The sequence below is a fragment of the Quercus suber genome, unplaced genomic scaffold, assembly GCF_002906115.3.
Source record: "Quercus suber isolate HL8 unplaced genomic scaffold, Cork oak 2.0 scaffold_509, whole genome shotgun sequence".
In the NCBI taxonomy this organism is placed as follows: Eukaryota; Viridiplantae; Streptophyta; class Magnoliopsida; order Fagales; family Fagaceae; genus Quercus; species Quercus suber.
Window position 1 is genome coordinate 64,002 of NW_027069958.1, and position 18,381 is coordinate 82,382.

Consider the following 18,381-nt stretch of genomic DNA (forward strand, 5'->3'; position numbering starts at 1 on the left):
TTTTTTTTTTTTTTTTGGTTTTGTTTTATTTATTTTAGCTTTTTTATTTTATTTTATTTGAGTAGTTTAAAGATTGTGTTTTTGAGTTTGTTTTAGAGATGTTTGAGAGAGAAAGGATCTGGATTTGGTTGTGTTTACAGCCATTGTGAAGGTTAAGCAAAAGTTGAATATTTTAATTGGTTAGGTTTATTTTATTTTATTTCGGTTAATTCTTCTGAAATGAGGTCTTCAAACCAAGAGAGTTAAAGTTATTGCTCATTAAAAAAAAAAAAAAAAAAAATCCGTTTCGAGAGTTTGTTGGTGCAACATTTCATGGGTTTATTGTCCAAATCAAAGAGAATTTTGGGTTTAGAGAGTTTGATGGAAATGTCAGGAAGAATACTTTGTTTGTGTTAAATTATTGATTGTTCCAAAAGCTTAACCTATTGAGATATGATAAATTTTATTATTTAACAACATACTTCTAATAGTTTGCATTCTCTATTCTTTGTTTTTGTTTTCATAAGACTATTCTTTCTTGTTTAGTTCAAGATCCAAGTAAACAGTTTAATGTATTCATTAAAAAAAAATATACTAATAAAATCCACATAAACGGATCCATTTTCCTTTTCTTTTAATTTATTATTATTTTTATTAAAGACCCCCCAAATATCTTCGATTAATACAATACAAAGTTATAAACTATAGTGTTACAAACCCAATTAAGTTTATTGATTACTTCGAGGGAACCAAGACCTCTTAATTGATAAATAGACTACTTTGAGGGAGTCAAGACCTCTAAAGTGAATAGTGAATACTCACTCAATAATAATATTTTTCAACTTCCTTTATTAATCAACATCAAGCCATATAAATAGATGGCTTTACAAGGTAAAACTAATATTTAAATTCAAAAGAAATCTAATCTTTATCTACTACAAGTAGATAAGATTTATTCAAATACTAAGCTACCAATCTATCCTGTCATTATCTAATTACCCAACTCCTAATAAAATATTAAACAACAAAATTAAATAAAAACTACGTAATATTCCAACTCCCTTCTTTCCAAGTTGCTTCTCACATACAACACTTGTTGGGCTTAAAAAGATCTTATGACTGAGCATTCATGGCAAGATTTTTAGTGCTACAAAACTATCTTTAACCCGATTTAAAAGTTGTTGCATGCTTAAATTGTGTGAAGCTGGAATGATTTGATTTTGTGGAGCACCCATGGCCTTCATATCTTGTTCATATCTAGCCAAACGCAAGGATTTGCAATACTTTCAACCGCTAAAGATTGCATGTCTTTCAGTTTCTCCATGCATTTCAACAATTGTTCCTTCATACTTGGCTGTGATACCAATTGCTACAAAACAATTGAGTTTGTTGGTTACTTCGAGGGAACCAAGACCTCCTAATTAATAGATAGACTACTTTGAGAGTCCAGTCTTCCAAAGTGAATATTCACTCAATAATAATATTTTTTAGCTTCTTTTATTAATCAACATCAAGCTATATATATAGGTGGTTTTACAAGATAAAGCTAACATTTAAATTCAAAAGAAATCTAATCTTTATCTACTACAAGTAGATAAGATTTATTCAAATACTAAGCTAACAATTTATCCTATCATTATTTCCTCATCATTTTCTGACGCACTCTTGTGCTTTGAATTCTTAAGGAGGGGAGAAGCATTGTACAACCTTGCAGCAATCTTCTCTCCATAAACAAGTGGCTGGTTGCGTTTGTGCAGAATCTGCACAACCTCTTTCATGGAAGGCCGCTTAGAAGGTTCTGTATTCGTACAAATGATTCCAAGAATGAAAACAGATCTCATTTCTTCCAAATAACTGGGTTCCTTGATCTCCTCATCCAATGCATCAACTATAGGGATGTCATCTTTAATGTAATGCCATGCCCATTCGGCAAGGGATGTGTGTTCATCACCATATCTAGCTTCCCTTCCTGTAGTTAGTTCCAGAAGGATAACCCCAAAGCTATAAACATCAATCTTCTCATTGACTCGTGTTGTGCGAGCACACTCTGCGGTTCAAATTTACAACACAAACTAAAATAGAATTCCTGCTGATGGAAAAAGAGGAAACGAACATCACTATTAGAATGAAACTTATAAATTTGTATATCACATACCTGGAGCTATGTAGCCAAAAGAACCAGCTACAACTGACGCTGAAGAAAGTTTTCCCTGATTGAACATCTTGGCTAGACCAAAATCAGCTATCTTTGCGTTGAACTCAGAGTCTAAAAGGATGTTACTTGATTTCACATCTCGATGAACAATTGGTGGGGAGCAGCCATGGTGCATGTAATAGAGCCCCTGGGCAGCCCCAGCTGCTATCTGCAATCTCTTAGGCCAATCCAGGACAACATGCTGGACTGAACTTGAGGTGGATGATGCTCTACTCTTCCTATGCAGCCATTGATCCAGGCTACGGTTTTCTGAATACTCATAGACTAGAAGTTTTGAATTTTCATTGGACATACAACAGAGCAGCTTCACTATGTTGGAATGTCGAATCGAACCCAATACTTTAACTTCTGCATGAAATTCTTTCTCAAGCATCTGCTCTAGCTTTCGATTATTCCCAATTCTCTTCACAGCAACAAAATTGTTTGAATCATTGACAACAACACGGTATACCTTCCCTGATCCACCGCTACCAATCACATTATTTTCTGTCAATCCTGACAAAATGTCTGATTCCCTGAAATTCACCCTCTGGAATGTGGTGAACTTCCATGTGGAATCAAATCCATGCTTTCCCTTCCTATAAATACAGATCATTGCAACTACTGCACTCAGTAGAGCTGCTGCCACAAAACTTATAATTAAAGGAAGATATTTGGAGGGAACTTTGCTCGGTTTACGATGGTCAGAATTGTTGCAGCTGTTAATGTTTAGTGATGGCTTATTAGAACAGAGAGCAAGATTGTTCAAGAAGCTGCTGGCATATGCATCATTTTCAAATTGTGTTGGGATCGTCCCAGTCAAATGATTGGAAGAGAGATTGAGTAAAGTGAGCTTCAGGAGGCCAAGTTGGAGAGGTATTCGGCCAGAAAGTTGGTTTTCTGACAAGTCCAACTCTGTAAGGCCTGCCAAATTACCTAATTTCTCCCGAATAGGTCCAGAGATTTTATTTCGGCGAAGGTTTAGAGTGTTTAACGTTTTCCATGATATAATATCTGGTGGAAGGGAGCCTGAGAGTCGATTTTGATCAAGAAAAAGAGTTGTTAAATAAGGAAGAGATGTTAATTCTCGAGGAATTGTACCAGTAAAGAGGTTATTACTAGCCTCAAATACCACCAAATTCCTCCAGGAAGACACTCCAGCTGGAATCGTACCAGAAAAGTAGTTGTTATTTATTTCTAATCTTGAGAGATTCCTTGCCACCCTTTGAGGAAGCTCGCCTGTAAACGAATTGTCACTTAAAATCAAGACGCTCAAATTCAACGATGTCCATAGGCCACTAGGAATATCCCCGGAAAGCCTATTATTGTAAACAGTCACAATTTTCAAACCATTGCAATTGCCAAGCGACTTAGGCAATTCTCCAGTGAGGTTGTTGTTAAAAGCTACCACGCCCACCAACCTTCCCTTATCACACAAGTGTTCTGGTAACTCACCTTCAAGCTTATTGTCTGCAACCTGGAACTCTACAAGCATAGAATACCGCCCAAAGTCCGGAGGCAGAGTCCCTGATAAATTGTTGCTAAACACTTTAAGGACCACCAGACTTGGAAGACGGCCAATACTGTCCGGGATTTTTCCAGATAACTGATTGAAAAACAAACTCAGACCTGTCATGTTTCTGAGTCTGCCAAAATCATCAGGTATGCTTCCGGTCAATTTATTAACCGAGAGGTCAATAACATCAATGTTTAATGCTTCAACCACCCGAGGAATCTCCCCAGACAATTGGTTTCTGAAAAGATACACAATACTTAAATTCTTTAGCATAAACAAACTGCTTGGAATTTTCCCAGTCAGATTGTTTATTGACAAATCCAAATGAACCAAAGCCTCCATTTCTCCAATCGTGTCTGGGATTTCTCCATTCAAATTAGACGCAGTAATCCATAAAAACTTAAGCTTCTTCAACTTCGTGAAAGTCGGAGGCAACTCTGCTGCTGTCATGTTTACATTATAGGCCAACTGCAGTGACTCAAGTTTGAACAAGTTGCCGATTTCTGGCGGGAAAGAACCGTTAAACGCACACTGGAAAAGCTGAAGCGTCCTTAGCTCTGTTAATTGTCCAATAGATGATGGAATGTTACCATTGAAGCTGTTGGCTCCAAGGTTGAGGCGGCGCAGGTGAGACAAGCGGTGAATGTCAACGGGGATTGTGCCGTTGAAGTAATTCTGCGAGAGGTCGAGCTCTTCAAGCTTGGAACAGTTGTAGAGAGCTTTAGGAAACTCTTGAGAAATGAAGTTGTTTGAAAGGTCAATGACTGTGAGGTTCTTGAGGTCACAGATGAAGGGTGGGACTGTTTGGTTGATGGTCTTGTTTTGAAGAAGTAGTTGGGTGACTAAGCCGTTGGTGCAGGTAATTTCTAGCCAGTTACAATGGCGAGAGGAGTTTAAGGAGTTCAAGTGACTCAGAGATAGTGGATTTTTCCAGTGGCTTAGAGATGGTGGGTTTTGCCAATGTTGCTTTAGTTTCAGGAGGACTGTTAGTTCTTTGTCATTTAGCTGAGACTCAGAGTTCGCATGTCCGAAAAGGAGGAGAAGGAAGGAGAGGAAGATAGTTGTTTTGGTCATTTGGAATTTTGGAGGTTAACTTCGTTATTCCGGTTTCTCAACTCATAGATGAGCAATTGGCGAGCAATCACTAAGAATTTGCTCACTTTAAGACGGCGTGAACCAGGGAAATTTACGTTGGGGGTAAGTATGAGAAAACTTTGCACCATTTTGTAAACTAATCATTACCCATTCTAAAAATAATTGGTGATTAATTTTGAACTAAATTTGTAATAATTTTAATTTTGATATAAAAAATCAAAGAATTAGTTATGATATCATCTTATATTTTGTCGTGAACCTTGTTTTAATAATATTCATGATTAAACATTCACATGTCATTGTTGCAATAGAAATTATTAGAATAAGTACAACCAGTATAGCCACTCTGTAAACAAATCAATTGATTTCCTAGTTCTTACTAGTCATTGGCATAGTTAAAAAATATTTAATATATTTTAAAAAAAATTGAGATATCAAAACCATATTATGCTAATAATGGTAAAATTTGTCACAAGTCTTGGATTTAACTAACACACCTTGGTGTTTTAAGGGTACAAATCCTTATTCCCCTCATTATTGTAAGTTGTAACTGTCAAATAATAATAATAATAATAATAATAATAATAATAATAATAGTGAAATTTCATTTACAGCAGTTTTATATTTTATTTTTATAATTTGTAAATTCTTTAGAATAAAACTTAACTTACTAATAAACAAATATCTTCAACTCTAAAAAGTTTTATAGTCTCTCAATCAAATCTTGAGCATTTTTTTTTTTGAGAGGAAATCAAACCTTGAGCTAAATTATAAAGTCATCTTGTTAATGACGAAAAATATAAAAAAAATTTAAAAAATAACTCTGTTGGTGGAGTTGAATAGTGTCATAGCACTAAAATATTAAAATTGTAATTTTGAATAATCCAACCACCAAAATGTCAAACAAAACATATGGTCATAATATATAATTCATTTAAAATTTTTCTCTAGACTGAGATTTTATTTATTTTTTTTAATAAAGGGATTTTTTTTTGGTTTTGTTTTAGTCTAATATGATTTTTATTTTTGATTTGGGGTCTTTAAGGGGGCTTAACCTAATTTTCCTTGTTTCTCAAAAAAAAAAAAAAAAAAAAACCTAATTTTCCAAAATATTTCAAAATTCCAGTTACCCAGTGTGGACGGAATATGGTAGCTAGAAATAATGGTCAGTTTTCTAAGTCTTTGGCAGGAAAATTCTAAGAGCTGTGATTGACAGTGACACTGCCACTACATTTCCAAGCAAGGGAGCGCTTGACCTTTTGGGGTCGGTCTTCGGGGCCAGGAAGTAAACAATGTAAAAGCATTACAATACACATGGTAAGTTGGTAACATAGTAGAAAAGATTTGAACATACAAATTTAAAAGAAAGAGGGTCCGGCTCCCCTCCCATTTAGAAGACTTTTGACTCACTTAAATAGTTGGTACGCAGTACATATTTTCCAGTTTCCAGTCAATGCCAGAGCAGTTGTGGAAAATCCGAGGACTATTTATTAGTAACAGGATATTAGGAGAACAGAGAAAAATGAAATTCTGGACTTGGAGAAATTTCTGTATATTGCACGATCTAAAGATTACAGAGACTAAGTGTACTTATATACACGGAAAACAGGGGAAGCTTAACTAACTAATCTAACTGATTTCCCCTAAAAGCTGATTACTAAAAACTAACTACCATACACGTGATATCCACGTGCTTACTAAACTAACACCAGTGATGGAAAGCTACATGCAGTATAAGAATAAAACTAACACTGTACAGAGTATATATATTGTTGTTTAAGCAGCAGCAGCAGACTTGAGATTCTTCCTCTTCACTTGATCCTTGTTTCTATCATGATCCTTTCTATCTTTCTTTATAGAATCTTGACACCCCCCCTCAAGTGGAAGAGGGGCATAAATGTTGACCATATTCAACTTGGACACAAGAAAGGAAAATTGATCGGCATTTAAAGCCTTTGTCAACAAATCTGCAATTTGAGAATTAGTTTTAACATGTAACATTCTGATATACCCTTCTAAAACCTTATCCCTCACTAGATGACAATCTATTTCAATATGCTTCGTCCTTTCATGGAAAACCGGGTTTGCAGCTATGTGAAGGGCTGCTTGACTGTCACAAAACAGAAGGGTTGCTTGAGGGTGCTTGACTTGAGGATCACTAAGCAAATACAGAAGCCAAATGACCTCACAAACAGCTACTGCCATGGCTCGATATTCTGATTCTGCTGAGGATCTTGAGACTGTTTGTTGCTTTTTAGACTTCCAAGAGACTAGAGACTCACCAAGAAAGACACAAAACCCTGTTACAGACCTTCTAGTGTCTAGACAAGAAGCCCAATCTGCATCTATGAAGGCTTTCAAGTGCAGGTCTGACTTACTTGAGAAAAATAGACCTTGACCAGGTGTTGCCTTGAGGTACTGAAAGACTTTATTTGCTGCATGTAAGTGTGGTTCTCTAGGATATGCCATGAATTAACTCAAACGATTCACAGCAAAGGTTATATTTGGTCTGGTTATGGTTAAGTATAGAAGCTTTCCTATAAGCCTCCTATAGGAACTAGGATCTTGCAAGGCTTCATACTTACTGAGCTTGACATTAGGATCCATTGGAATCTTGGCTGGTTTACGTACACCCCATCATGCCAGCCTTTTTCAATAGATCTAGGATGTACTTCCTTTGACATAAGCTAATGCCACTTGCAACCCTTGCAACCTCAAGACCTAAAAAGAACTTTAAGTCACCCAAGTCCTTCAATTTAAACTGTTGATCAAGAAGAACCTTTAAATCATCCACTGCTTGCTTGTTGTCACTAGCAAGTAAAATATCATCAACATATACTAAAAGAGCAATAAATGAGGTAGAAGTCTTCTTAGTAAACAAAGAGTAGTCTACTCTAGATTGAGTAAAACCCAGCATGAGTAGAGCAGTGGAAAACTTAGCAAACCACTGTCTGGAAGCTTATTTCAAACCATACAAGGATTTGACAAGTTTGCATACAAAGCCCCCCCTTGCTGTGGAAGCCTGGTGGAAGATCCATATATACCTCTTCCTTTAAATCATCATGAAGGAAGGCATTGTTCACATTAAGCTGACATAAAAACCAGCCTTGCACAGCAGCTACAGCCAGGAGGCTTTTGACAGAAACTAACTTTGCAACAGGGGAAAAGGTCTCTAAATAATTAAGACCTTCCTTTTGAGTGAAGCCTTTGGCAACCAGCGGGGCCTTTTATCTCTCTACACTCCCATCAAACCTATATTTCACCTTATACACCCATTTACACCCAATAGGTTTCTTATGAGAAGGCAAAGGAGTGAGAACACAAGTATGGTTAGCTTCAAGGGCAGAAATTTCAGCAGCCATAGCTTCTCTCCACTTGGGATCAGTGACTACTTGGTGATAGAACTTAGGTTCTTCAATGGAGGAAATCATATTGTAGAAGTGCAAGTGTTTAGAGGACAACTTATGAGAAGACAGTAGGAAGACAAAGGATGGGCAGTACTAGAAGGAATATCACATTGGGAAGACACTTGATTACATTTGTAAGCATCTAGATAATCTGGTTTATGACTGACCCTAATAGATTTTCTAAGGGAAACTGGCTGATCAGAATTAGACAAGGACGTGGGCTAATCAGCCAACACAATAGGTTGATTAGCAAACATGGAAGAGGGCTGATTGGGTAACACAATAGGATGATCAACTGAAATGGAAGTGGACTGATCAGGATCAGTAGGCAATGGAATTGGTAAAGAACCAACCAAAATGGAGGAAGGACTAGATGAGGGAGTCCTTGGATTCAAAGGTGTGTCTACAGAAACAAAACTAGGACTAGAAGAAGCATCAAAAACAAGATTCCAAGAAGTAGGTAAAGGAATTGACAATGGAGGTGTCTTAGATAACAAAGACTTATAAGAAGGAGAGAAAGGAAAAATTGATTCATGAAATACAACATCTCTAGGGATAGTGATCTTCCTAGTATGTAGATTAAGAACTTTGTAACCTTTCACATTGAAGGGGTAACCAAGGAAGACACAAGGAAAAGCTCTAGAGTCAAATTTTAACCTACGAACATGAGGAGTAGAGATAAAACACAAACATCCAAAAACTCTAAGGTGATCAAATGGAGGTGGTTTATGGAAAAGAAGTTCAAAAGGGGACTTGTTTTGTAACAAAGGAACAGGTAGCCTATTAATGAGGTAAATGGCAGTGAGGATGCAATCACCCCAATAAACAGAAGGGAGATTAGATTGGAGCTTAAGAGACCTTGCAACATTCAAAAGGTGTTGGTGTTTCCTTTCCACCACAGAATTTTGATGTGGTGTATAAGCACAAGTCTTTTGTTGCACAATGCCATGAGCATTATAAAAATCAAGTAAAGAGAATTCAAAAGCATTGTCTGACCTGATTACTTTAATAGCAGTGTCAAATTAGGTGTAAACCATGTTATAAAATGAGATTAAAAGATGTTTAACATCTGATTTAGCTTTCATGAGGTACACCTAAGTAGACCTAGTAGCATCATCAACAATTGTAAGGAAGAACTTAAAACCATCATGAGTGCAAACAGAATATGGACCCCAAACATCCACATGTATTATTGAAAAAGGTTTATTACACAGATTATTTTGAGAAGGAAAAGGCAGTCTCTTTTTTTTTTTTTTTTGGCCAAAGGACAAATAGTACAAACATCAGTACATTTGGATGAAAAAGAAGGTAGAACATTTTGTAAAGCAAACATTCTGCTGAAAGATGGATGACCTAACCTAAAATGCCACAAGATTGACATGTCTTTAGAAGAAATAGAAGAGGAAAGAGCTGACTTGAAGGACTTGTGATTGGAAAGATGATTTGACAGAGAAGGTGTAGTCCTGGAAGCAATGTTATTGATTCCGTTCCGTTCCGGCTGGAACGGCCGTAATTTCTTGTACCGGACTGTAAACCGGAATATAAACACCTTCTGTTCCACCTCGGATGAAATTCTGGCCAATTCTGGTCTGTTTCAGGCATTCCGTTCTGTTTCGGGTAATTTCGGCCGAAATACAAATTTCGGCCGGTATGAATTTTGGCTTCCTTTTCCCTTTCTGAACCTACCTATTTTGTCTTCTTGCTGGGTCTAAACTCAAAACCACACTGTTTCTCCTTCAGCTAGGTCTAAACTCTAAACTTAAAGCCACTGTCTCTCCTTTAGCTTTATCCTTGCCTCTGAAAGCTTCTAGAAAAGAGATTAGCTCAAGCATTTTTTGAAGAGAATTCTGCACAAGTAGAGGCACTCTTTGGAGCTGACTATAACGAGAGAGGAGAGGGAGATAGAGACCAGTAGCAGATTACCATCAGAAAGAAGAGAGAAGTCTAGACTGTTTAGAGAACTAAAGTTCTAAAAGCTAAAAAGAAGAAGAGAACTTCAAAGAAAATTTTGAATACATGGCTGGGATGGGATTTGGGAATTGGGACGTGGGAATATTGGGATTTGGTAGAGATAGAACTTAAGAGAAAAAGGAAGATAAAGGGAATACGTAAGAAAGAGAAGATAGAGAAATGCATAAGATTGGTAGGTGGGGCCGGTTTTAGAGTGAAATGACTAAAGGGAGAATAATATATATATATATATATATATGATGAGGAGGAGGAGGGGTAATACTCTTTTAAGTCTTATAGACCTTTGTTATGAATAATGATTTGTTATAATTTTTTTTATGTAATGGCTAAATGCTTTGTATTATTTGATATTTATTTATTTGAATTGATAATTTTATGTTGTATAAGAATATATATATATATAAATTATTAATTTTTTTAGGAATTCCGAAACACCTTGAAACAGTATGTCGAAATAGGCCGGTACCGAAATATTTCGTTCCACTGGACAAACTGAAACGGATTCCGAAACGGTATTCATAACACTGCTTGGAAGTACTCTATTGTAGCAGATACAAACCATTATGGACTTCACCCACTCCAATCGTCTTCCAACATGAAAGGTCCTGAATGAAACAATATTGAGACAAAAACAAAAGACACAAAGGCAATCTTTGAGTAAGTTGACTAACAAATAAGAGATTGAATGAGAAAGAAGGAACACAAAGAACATGTTCAAGAATAAGAGAATTAGAAATTTTAACAATACCAATGTGAGTAACATGTGCTGATTCACCATTTGGCAATTCAACAACACAATGTGAAACAGTAGTATAAGACTGAAAAAAGGAGACAGAACAGACAATATGATCACTTGCTCCTATATCCATGACCCAAGTATCAACACCAAAAGCAGTTCTGTTCACAAGCTTAGCAAAAAATATAGAGTGCTTGAGATTACCTGCTAGGGGTGTGGACTGAGAGCATGAAGCTTGATTGAAAGCAACATTATTTTCCATGGCAACAGTGTTGGCCTGAGCATCATTCCCTCCAATCATGGCAAGCAATTTCTGACATTGCTCCATTGTAAAAGGAAATGCTTGTTGAGTGGTAACACCAACAGACTCTTGAGCAGCATCAAAGGATGAAACTTGATTAGCCCTTGGCTTGGTCTTGTAGCCAGGAGGGTAGCCATGGAGTTTATAGCATTTCTCCAGGGTGTGACCACGCAATCCATAGTGGCTGCAAGTAGGCTTTTACTTAGTTTTCTTGAAGATCTTGGAATCAAGATTCATGGTATTAGCTGCAAGTGCTGTGGACTCCACAAAAGGACCATTGTTGCTGCCATGCCCAACTGATCTTTGCTTCTCATCTTGAATTTGCAAGGAGAAGACTTTCTCAACAGACGGAATAGGATCCATCAACAAAATTTTTCCTCGAATGTGAGAGAAAGAGTCATTGAAACCCATCAAAAATTGCATAACAGCTTCTCTGTGATGAATATTTGAGATCTTTTCATTTATATGACACACACACTTCTCACAAGAACATGTAGGAATAGGCTCATAGTTCTGTAATTCATCTCATAGAATTGAAAGATTGGTGAAGTATTCAGTCACAGATAGCTCACCTTGAGAAAAACTTGCATGATCCTTCTGTAATTGATAAACCCTAGGTCCATTACCCTGAGAAAACATGTTCTGAAGCTTCTTCCAGACTTCCTTAGCAGTTTTACGATACACCATGCTCGTGGCTATCCTGGGAGAAACACAATTAACAATCCAAGAAACCATAATTTCATTGCATCATGACCAGCTTTGAACCAAGAGAGGAATTTTCTCCATGGCTGAAGTCAGAGAAGTTGATCCATCAATCAACCAGAACTTATTCTTGATCCTAAGAGCTCTCTCCATTGATCACGCCCATGTAGGGTAATTCTCACCTCCAATCAGTGGTTGTGAGACTAATATCGCACCAAGATTTTCTGCATGATGAAGAAAAAATGGATGCGATTCATCAATGGTAATGATTGTAGAAGCTTGATCGGAGGAAGCCATTGATGAAGCTTCAAGATTCTAAAGAAGAAGAAGAAGAACCCTAACTTTTGGGAATTGAGAAATTTAAGCGGAAGCTAAAAAAAAACAAAAACAAAAACAAAAACAAAACAAAACAAAACTGCTTTGATACCATATTAGGAAAACAAAGAAAAATGAAATTCTGGACTTGGAGAAATTTCTGTATATTGCATGATCTAAAGATTACAGAGACTAAGTGTACTTATATACAAGGAAAACAGGGGAAGCTTAACTAACTAATCTAACTGATTTCCCCCAAAAACTGATTAATAAAAACTAACTACCATACACGTGATATCCACATGCTTACTAAACTAACACCAGTGATGGAAAGCTACATGCAGTATAAGAATTAAACTAACACTGTACAGAGAGTACATATATTGTCATTTAAGCAATAGCAGCAAACTTGAGATTCTTCCTCTTCACTTGATCCTTGTTTCTATCATGATCCTTTCTACCTTTCTTTATAGAATCTTGACATAGGACAGGACTATAAATTTAAACAAGGCAATAAATATTAAATAGTAGGCAAAAGCCTAGTAATTCTTCAGGATCAACCATGTTTTTTCGGAAGCAAATAGGTGTGCGGACCATCTTGCTAAAGGAGGCTGCACCCTTATAGGGAATTCTGTTGTTTTAGAATCTTCCATCATGGAAGAATTATGTATTATCTTTGATTTTGATGCTTTTGGTTTGTATTCCTTAAGGCCTTCAGCCACTACATCGCCTTTTATGGCTAGTTAACCAATGCATATCATCCTTTTAACCAAAAAAAAATCTTGTAAGAAAAATTATAGCAACCAACTTTGATATCTAGTTCCAGATGGCCTTCCCCTTTTTTCACTAGTCCTGCAACCTGCAAGCAATGCAGTAGTCAATCAGTTAATTACTGGGAAAGTGCTAATTGTGCTCTGTAATTGAAATATCGAATCTACAATTCTTTGTTAAAGAGTTCTGTCAAAGGTTATATATTATGGGTCATGTTAGTGAGGGTAATGGTTAACATTTTATTTTAGAAAAGTTTTGACGCAACTTTTATGAGAAATGGAAAAAATTATAAAAATATTAATTTTTTTTTCTTTTCTCATAAAATTTTTCTTAAAATAAATTGTTAATTATTGCTTAAAAACATCGGTTAACATTTCCTATATTATATATACCTACTTCCTTGTCTTTTTTCATCGTAAATAGAGGTTATTAGTATTACTTTCAAGGCAACACCTCTAAAATGGAAATGCTGTGGATAATTAAACCCAAAACATAAATTTAGTACGGAAGATAAAATACAATGGATTGTGTTATGTTTCCTCGAAATCAATACGAATGAGTAAATTTTATTGTCTTCAATTCCTTTTTTTTTTTTTTTTTTTTTTTTTTGGTTTAGTTGTTTTGATTGGAAATGAAATTCTATCATTTCTCCACTAAGAAAAAATATTCTTTGTTTATTAAGAAAAATATTCTTTGTCTACTGAGAAAATATATTTCTTATCCATTAAAAAATAGGTATTTAAATCTTATACATAGACAATAGTCATAATACCACAAAAGAATTAGTTTGAGAGGGCACCATTAGAAGATATCTCTTTGGCAATTCGTATTTATGGCTTAGTTTTGGTATTTTTTTGGTGACAGTTTCTTTTCTCTCTTGGTTATTATGCAGCTCTGCTTTGGTCTTTTGCGAGTGTCACCTTACTTTGTTTTGTACTGCAAATTAGTTTGTGAGAAGCTCTCTTAGTGGTGTGGCAATTTAGGGTCCATTTGATAAGAGATTTCTAGTAAAATTGTTTAAGTTCTGTAAAAATCAAGATAGTTAATTTCGTACCGTACCGGGTGGTACGGCTGAAATTTTCCGTTCCGGTGGCTAAACTGGTACCGAAACATAGTAATTTCGTGCCAGTTTAAATACCGACTATACCAGCGTTGTTTCGGCCATACCGCGATACATATCAGATTTCGGTCGGATAATGATTACCGGGCTAGAATTCAAATTACACCAAACGACCCAAAAATGCCATCGCAGTGACTATCTCTCTCCTCCTCGCATTAAATATGGTCTTCCTTGTCTCTTTTTCCTCCTTAAGCCATCATTTTATGAGCTTCACGTTGGCATAGATGATGCTTAATGGGGTTGCTAAGCAGAGTTGAGAGAGAGAGAGAGAGAGAGAGAGCTAAAAACAAGTGAAATGAAGATAAATAATGTTGATGGAGTAAGACTTGATAAGTCAGTCAATACCGTGCATGTAGCAGAAAAATTGGTTGGAACTCATGAAAATTTGAAAAAAGAAAACGTTGGAACCTGTAAAAATTGAAAAAAGCAACTAGTCTTTGGTTTTATCACCATGCCCATCAAACACCAAATGAATTAACTCATTTTTCTTTTATGGTTTTACCAACAACTTTCCCCCACCCCCACTTCACTTTATCTTTATCTTTTTAAAACTTGTAACATTTTTTTTTTAATTTTTATTTATTTTATGGTTGTGATTGAGCTGAGACTAAGTATTTTTTTTATTAAAAAATGGGTTGTGGCATATTGAAATAGGTATGAAATTTGCATTTGTAAGAATTTATATGGGTTTTTATCAAATAATTAAATTTATAAACATGTAATTAATATATGCTATTAATATATAAATATATTTTTTAAGTAGCGGTAATCCCGAAATTCACATTTATTGTTAGTGGTTATATATATATATATATATATATATATATATAAAATAGCAGTAAATCCGAAACGGTACACCGGTGTTGACCGTTATCCAAAACATATCATACCAATAGCCAAACCGGTACAGCCTCCGGTATGGTATTGACTTTCTTGGTGAAAATACGTGTAGGTGAAAAAAGTATATGGAAATAGGTGGCGTGATGTTTAAACAACAGTTTTCATTGTTTAAACGCCTTTACCAAATGGAACCTTATTATTTAATTTGGGTAGTGCGGTTTGTCTTATGTTTAGATGATTGTCGCATATTTTGTGTGTAGAACTACAACTTGATATTATGTGTGGCTTTGGGTCTTTTGTTTGAGATAGAGAGAAATATCTTTGAGGGTGCTATGCTATACAGAGAAAAAGTTTCTCTTGTATTAGGTGTAGTCCTTAATCTTTGTATTTGTGAGGAATGGGTATTTGTGTGTATTGAGATTTTAGACTTTGTGAGAGTGTCTCTACAGTATCCTTGTCTTAGCCCATATATAATTTAGTGAATTCACCTCTAGAACTTGTGGATATAGGCTATTGCTGAACTATGTAAATTCTTCATGCTTTTATGATTGGGCCTATGTTTTTTAAAGTTCTTTTTACTCTTATAATTCATTAAGAGATCCTGTTCAAGCCCATAATATAATAAATCAATATTGCATGAAAAAAAAGGCTCAAAGTTGATATTACAAAGTGAAATTACGATGCTTCACTTCCCTCACCTTGTCAATTTAAGTTTGATCAGATCTTTATTTAGTTTAGATTGAAAATTTGATAAGGATGTGGTGTTGCCAATTTTACCCGTCCACTAATTTTGTGCCACATTAGATTTGTGTAAATAAAATATTAGAACCAATCTCACACAATCACACCCTCTAATACCTAATGGAACAATAAAAAATTAGGCACATCAAACTAAAAATTCGGTAAATACTGTCAGAGGCCGCCATCAAAGCCGCCGAAGTCTAAAAAATCTGTTGGAGCTGCTAGGCATGGCCTAGGCTAAATTTTTCAAGCTTTGGTTTTTTTTTTTTTTTTTTTTTTTTTTTTTTTTTTATGTTTCCCTTTAAATGGTCATATTTTTGCGCATGATATTTGTTCGTTTTGTGGGGTTGAGTTACAATCAAGTAATACCAACAGTCTAATTATGATTGTTAGCAAGTTCTTGCTACTAGGAATCTTGAATTTGAGTTCTAGGAGAAGAGAAGGATGGGTTCGATTTTGTCTAGTACTTTGATAATTTAGATCTACTAGCTGAATTTTTAATCTTTTAACGATGATGACATGATATAGGTTTTTTTTTTTTTTTTTTTTTTTTTTTTTTTTGTTTTTGAGATGTTATCAAGTCTATTAGTATGTATTGATTTTACAATGAGTTTTAAGTAAAAAGGCTGATGTGGCATGTCCTTATTGGTTGGTGTAAACCAAAGGATTTACATCCCGTCTTTATTGAATTTATTCTCTTTAGTTTAATTCTCCATAACCCATCTAATCCCATGCAGAATCTTATATTAATTATGCTTGACAGCTAGTGGCGGAGCTACAAATTTGTCTTTGAGGGGTCCCAAAAAGAAAAAAAGAGATGATTAAAAATTTCCCCTATCTATACTACCACATTCATGCTAAGTATAATAATTAAAATAGTACTGTAAACATGTGCTACAAAAAGTGTAATTATTAAATTTAAAAAAATCATGAAACAATATTGACAAAAAGATTTAATGCCGTTAACTAATGTGTAATCCAAATATGTCAAAAACAAGCAGTGATATAAAAAGTTAAATATTTTTATTCAAAATTGTAATCTATACTTTTTAAGAGGGAATTATCAAATATAGAATTAGAAGTAAAATTCTCAATAATTTTCCTTTTACTATAAAAAAAAAAAATAGACAAAGTATAGTTGTATAAGTTTTAATAATAGTTTATTATATTTATATATCATATTATAAATTAATTAATTTAATGACTAATAACAAAGGTAAGAAAAATCACACCTAGGGTCCCACATGTAGGATTTGTAGCAAACTGTAGGGAATTCTAGCCTTTTGCCCTTAATTTTTAAAAATTTAGTAGTATGCCCCTATTTTGAAACTATATAGGCATATGCCCCTGTTTCAATACTCAATTACCTTAAAATTGAGTTTCAATGAAATACTCGATTTGTAAAGAATCGAGTTATGCCCGATCAAACTTAAAAAAGGAAAGAAAAAAAAATGCATGGAACTCAATTTTTTTTTTTTTTTTTTTTTGGGGGGCATAACCTATAGCTACGTTTTTATTGTCCTATAGTGGTGTTTTTAATGGTTTCCATGCAAATATTTTTAAGTTTGATCAAGTATAACCTATAATTACGTTTTTATTGTCCTATAGTGGTTTTTATTGTCATATAGTGGCGTTTTTAATGGTTTCCATGCAAATTTTTTTAAGTTTGATCAAGCATAACCTATAGCTACGTTTTTATTGTCCTATAGTGGCGTTTTAATGGAACTCGAGTTCCATGCATTTTTTTTTTTTTTTTTTTTAAGTTTGATTAGGCATAACTCGATTTGCTACAAATCAAGTATTTCATTGAAACTCGATTTTAAGGTAATCAAGTATCGAAATAGGGGCATATCGCTATATTGTTTCGAAACAATGGCATATTGCTAAATTTTTTAAAAATAAGGATAAAATGCTAGAATTCCCACAAACTGTAATCTAAATTGAAGTGTAGGTTGGGGAGTACAACTTTGCTTTAGAAGACAACTTGAAGTGCAAGTGCAACCCACCACGTGTAGGACTTAAAGTAGATTGTGATCTAAAATTTGTAAAGAAAATCTTATCTGAATAAGCCACTAGTGGACTGAACGAAGAAGTAAAAGAAGAAAAATAAAAAGCAAAGCAGATTAACTTCCAAGTGAGTCTAAACATTGGAGATTAAGAAAAGAGTGAGAGAGAGAGAGGATGAAGAAGAAACCCTCTATGACTTTGGTGGTGCTCTAATTCTTTGCCCAAAATTCAAGATGCAGATTAGCAAACTTGGTGATGCCATCTGCAGGGGCGTAGCCAGGAATTTCTACATGGGGGGGCCAGATTATACATTCATATGTTAGCCGTTATTTTATAAATATATTATATATATACATATATATATATATAAATTATTTATTTTGCTATAAAGATGTACAAAATATTTTAATGAAGAATTTTGAATCTCTCATCAAAGTTATGCTTGAAAATGATCTTTCATTGAATAAAATCATCCATTATCATCTCCTTAATCTTTAATAAAATGGTTAAAAAATTAATCTAGAAAAAATCATATAATTTTACGTTAATTAATAATCCCTCTAATGTATGGCTTTCACTTCCTATATTTAACTATTCCTTTAAGCACAGCAAAAAAAATTATCTTTAGTCTTAATCAACCATAACAGACAATTGAAAATTTAAGCAGATAAAATATATATTTTTAA

General features: G+C 34.7%; 1 protein-coding gene across 1 annotated transcript; it reads right to left on the minus strand.

The window, feature by feature from the left end:
* Positions 1–1,468: 1,468 nt before the first annotated feature.
* LOC112035384 (receptor-like protein kinase 5) lies at positions 1,469–4,885 on the minus strand. Its single transcript, XM_024068215.2, has 2 exons — positions 2,135–4,885; positions 1,469–2,026 (listed from the first exon to the last, which is right to left on the minus strand). The coding sequence occupies exons 1-2, from the start codon at positions 4,761–4,763 to the stop codon at positions 1,605–1,607; spliced, it is 3,051 nt and encodes a 1,016-aa protein (XP_023923983.1). The 5' UTR covers positions 4,764–4,885; the 3' UTR covers positions 1,469–1,604.
* Positions 4,886–18,381: the final 13,496 nt, after the last annotated feature.

Excerpts from the sequence above, each read along its gene's own strand:
- LOC112035384 (XM_024068215.2), bottom strand. The coding sequence starts at position 4,763 with ATGACCAAAACAACTATCTTCCTCTCCTTCCTTCTCCTCCTTTTCGGA. Across the intron at positions 2,027-2,134 it reads TTTTGGCTACATAGCTCCAG|AGTGTGCTCGCACAACACGA; the intron begins GTATGTGATATA and ends TTTGAACCGCAG.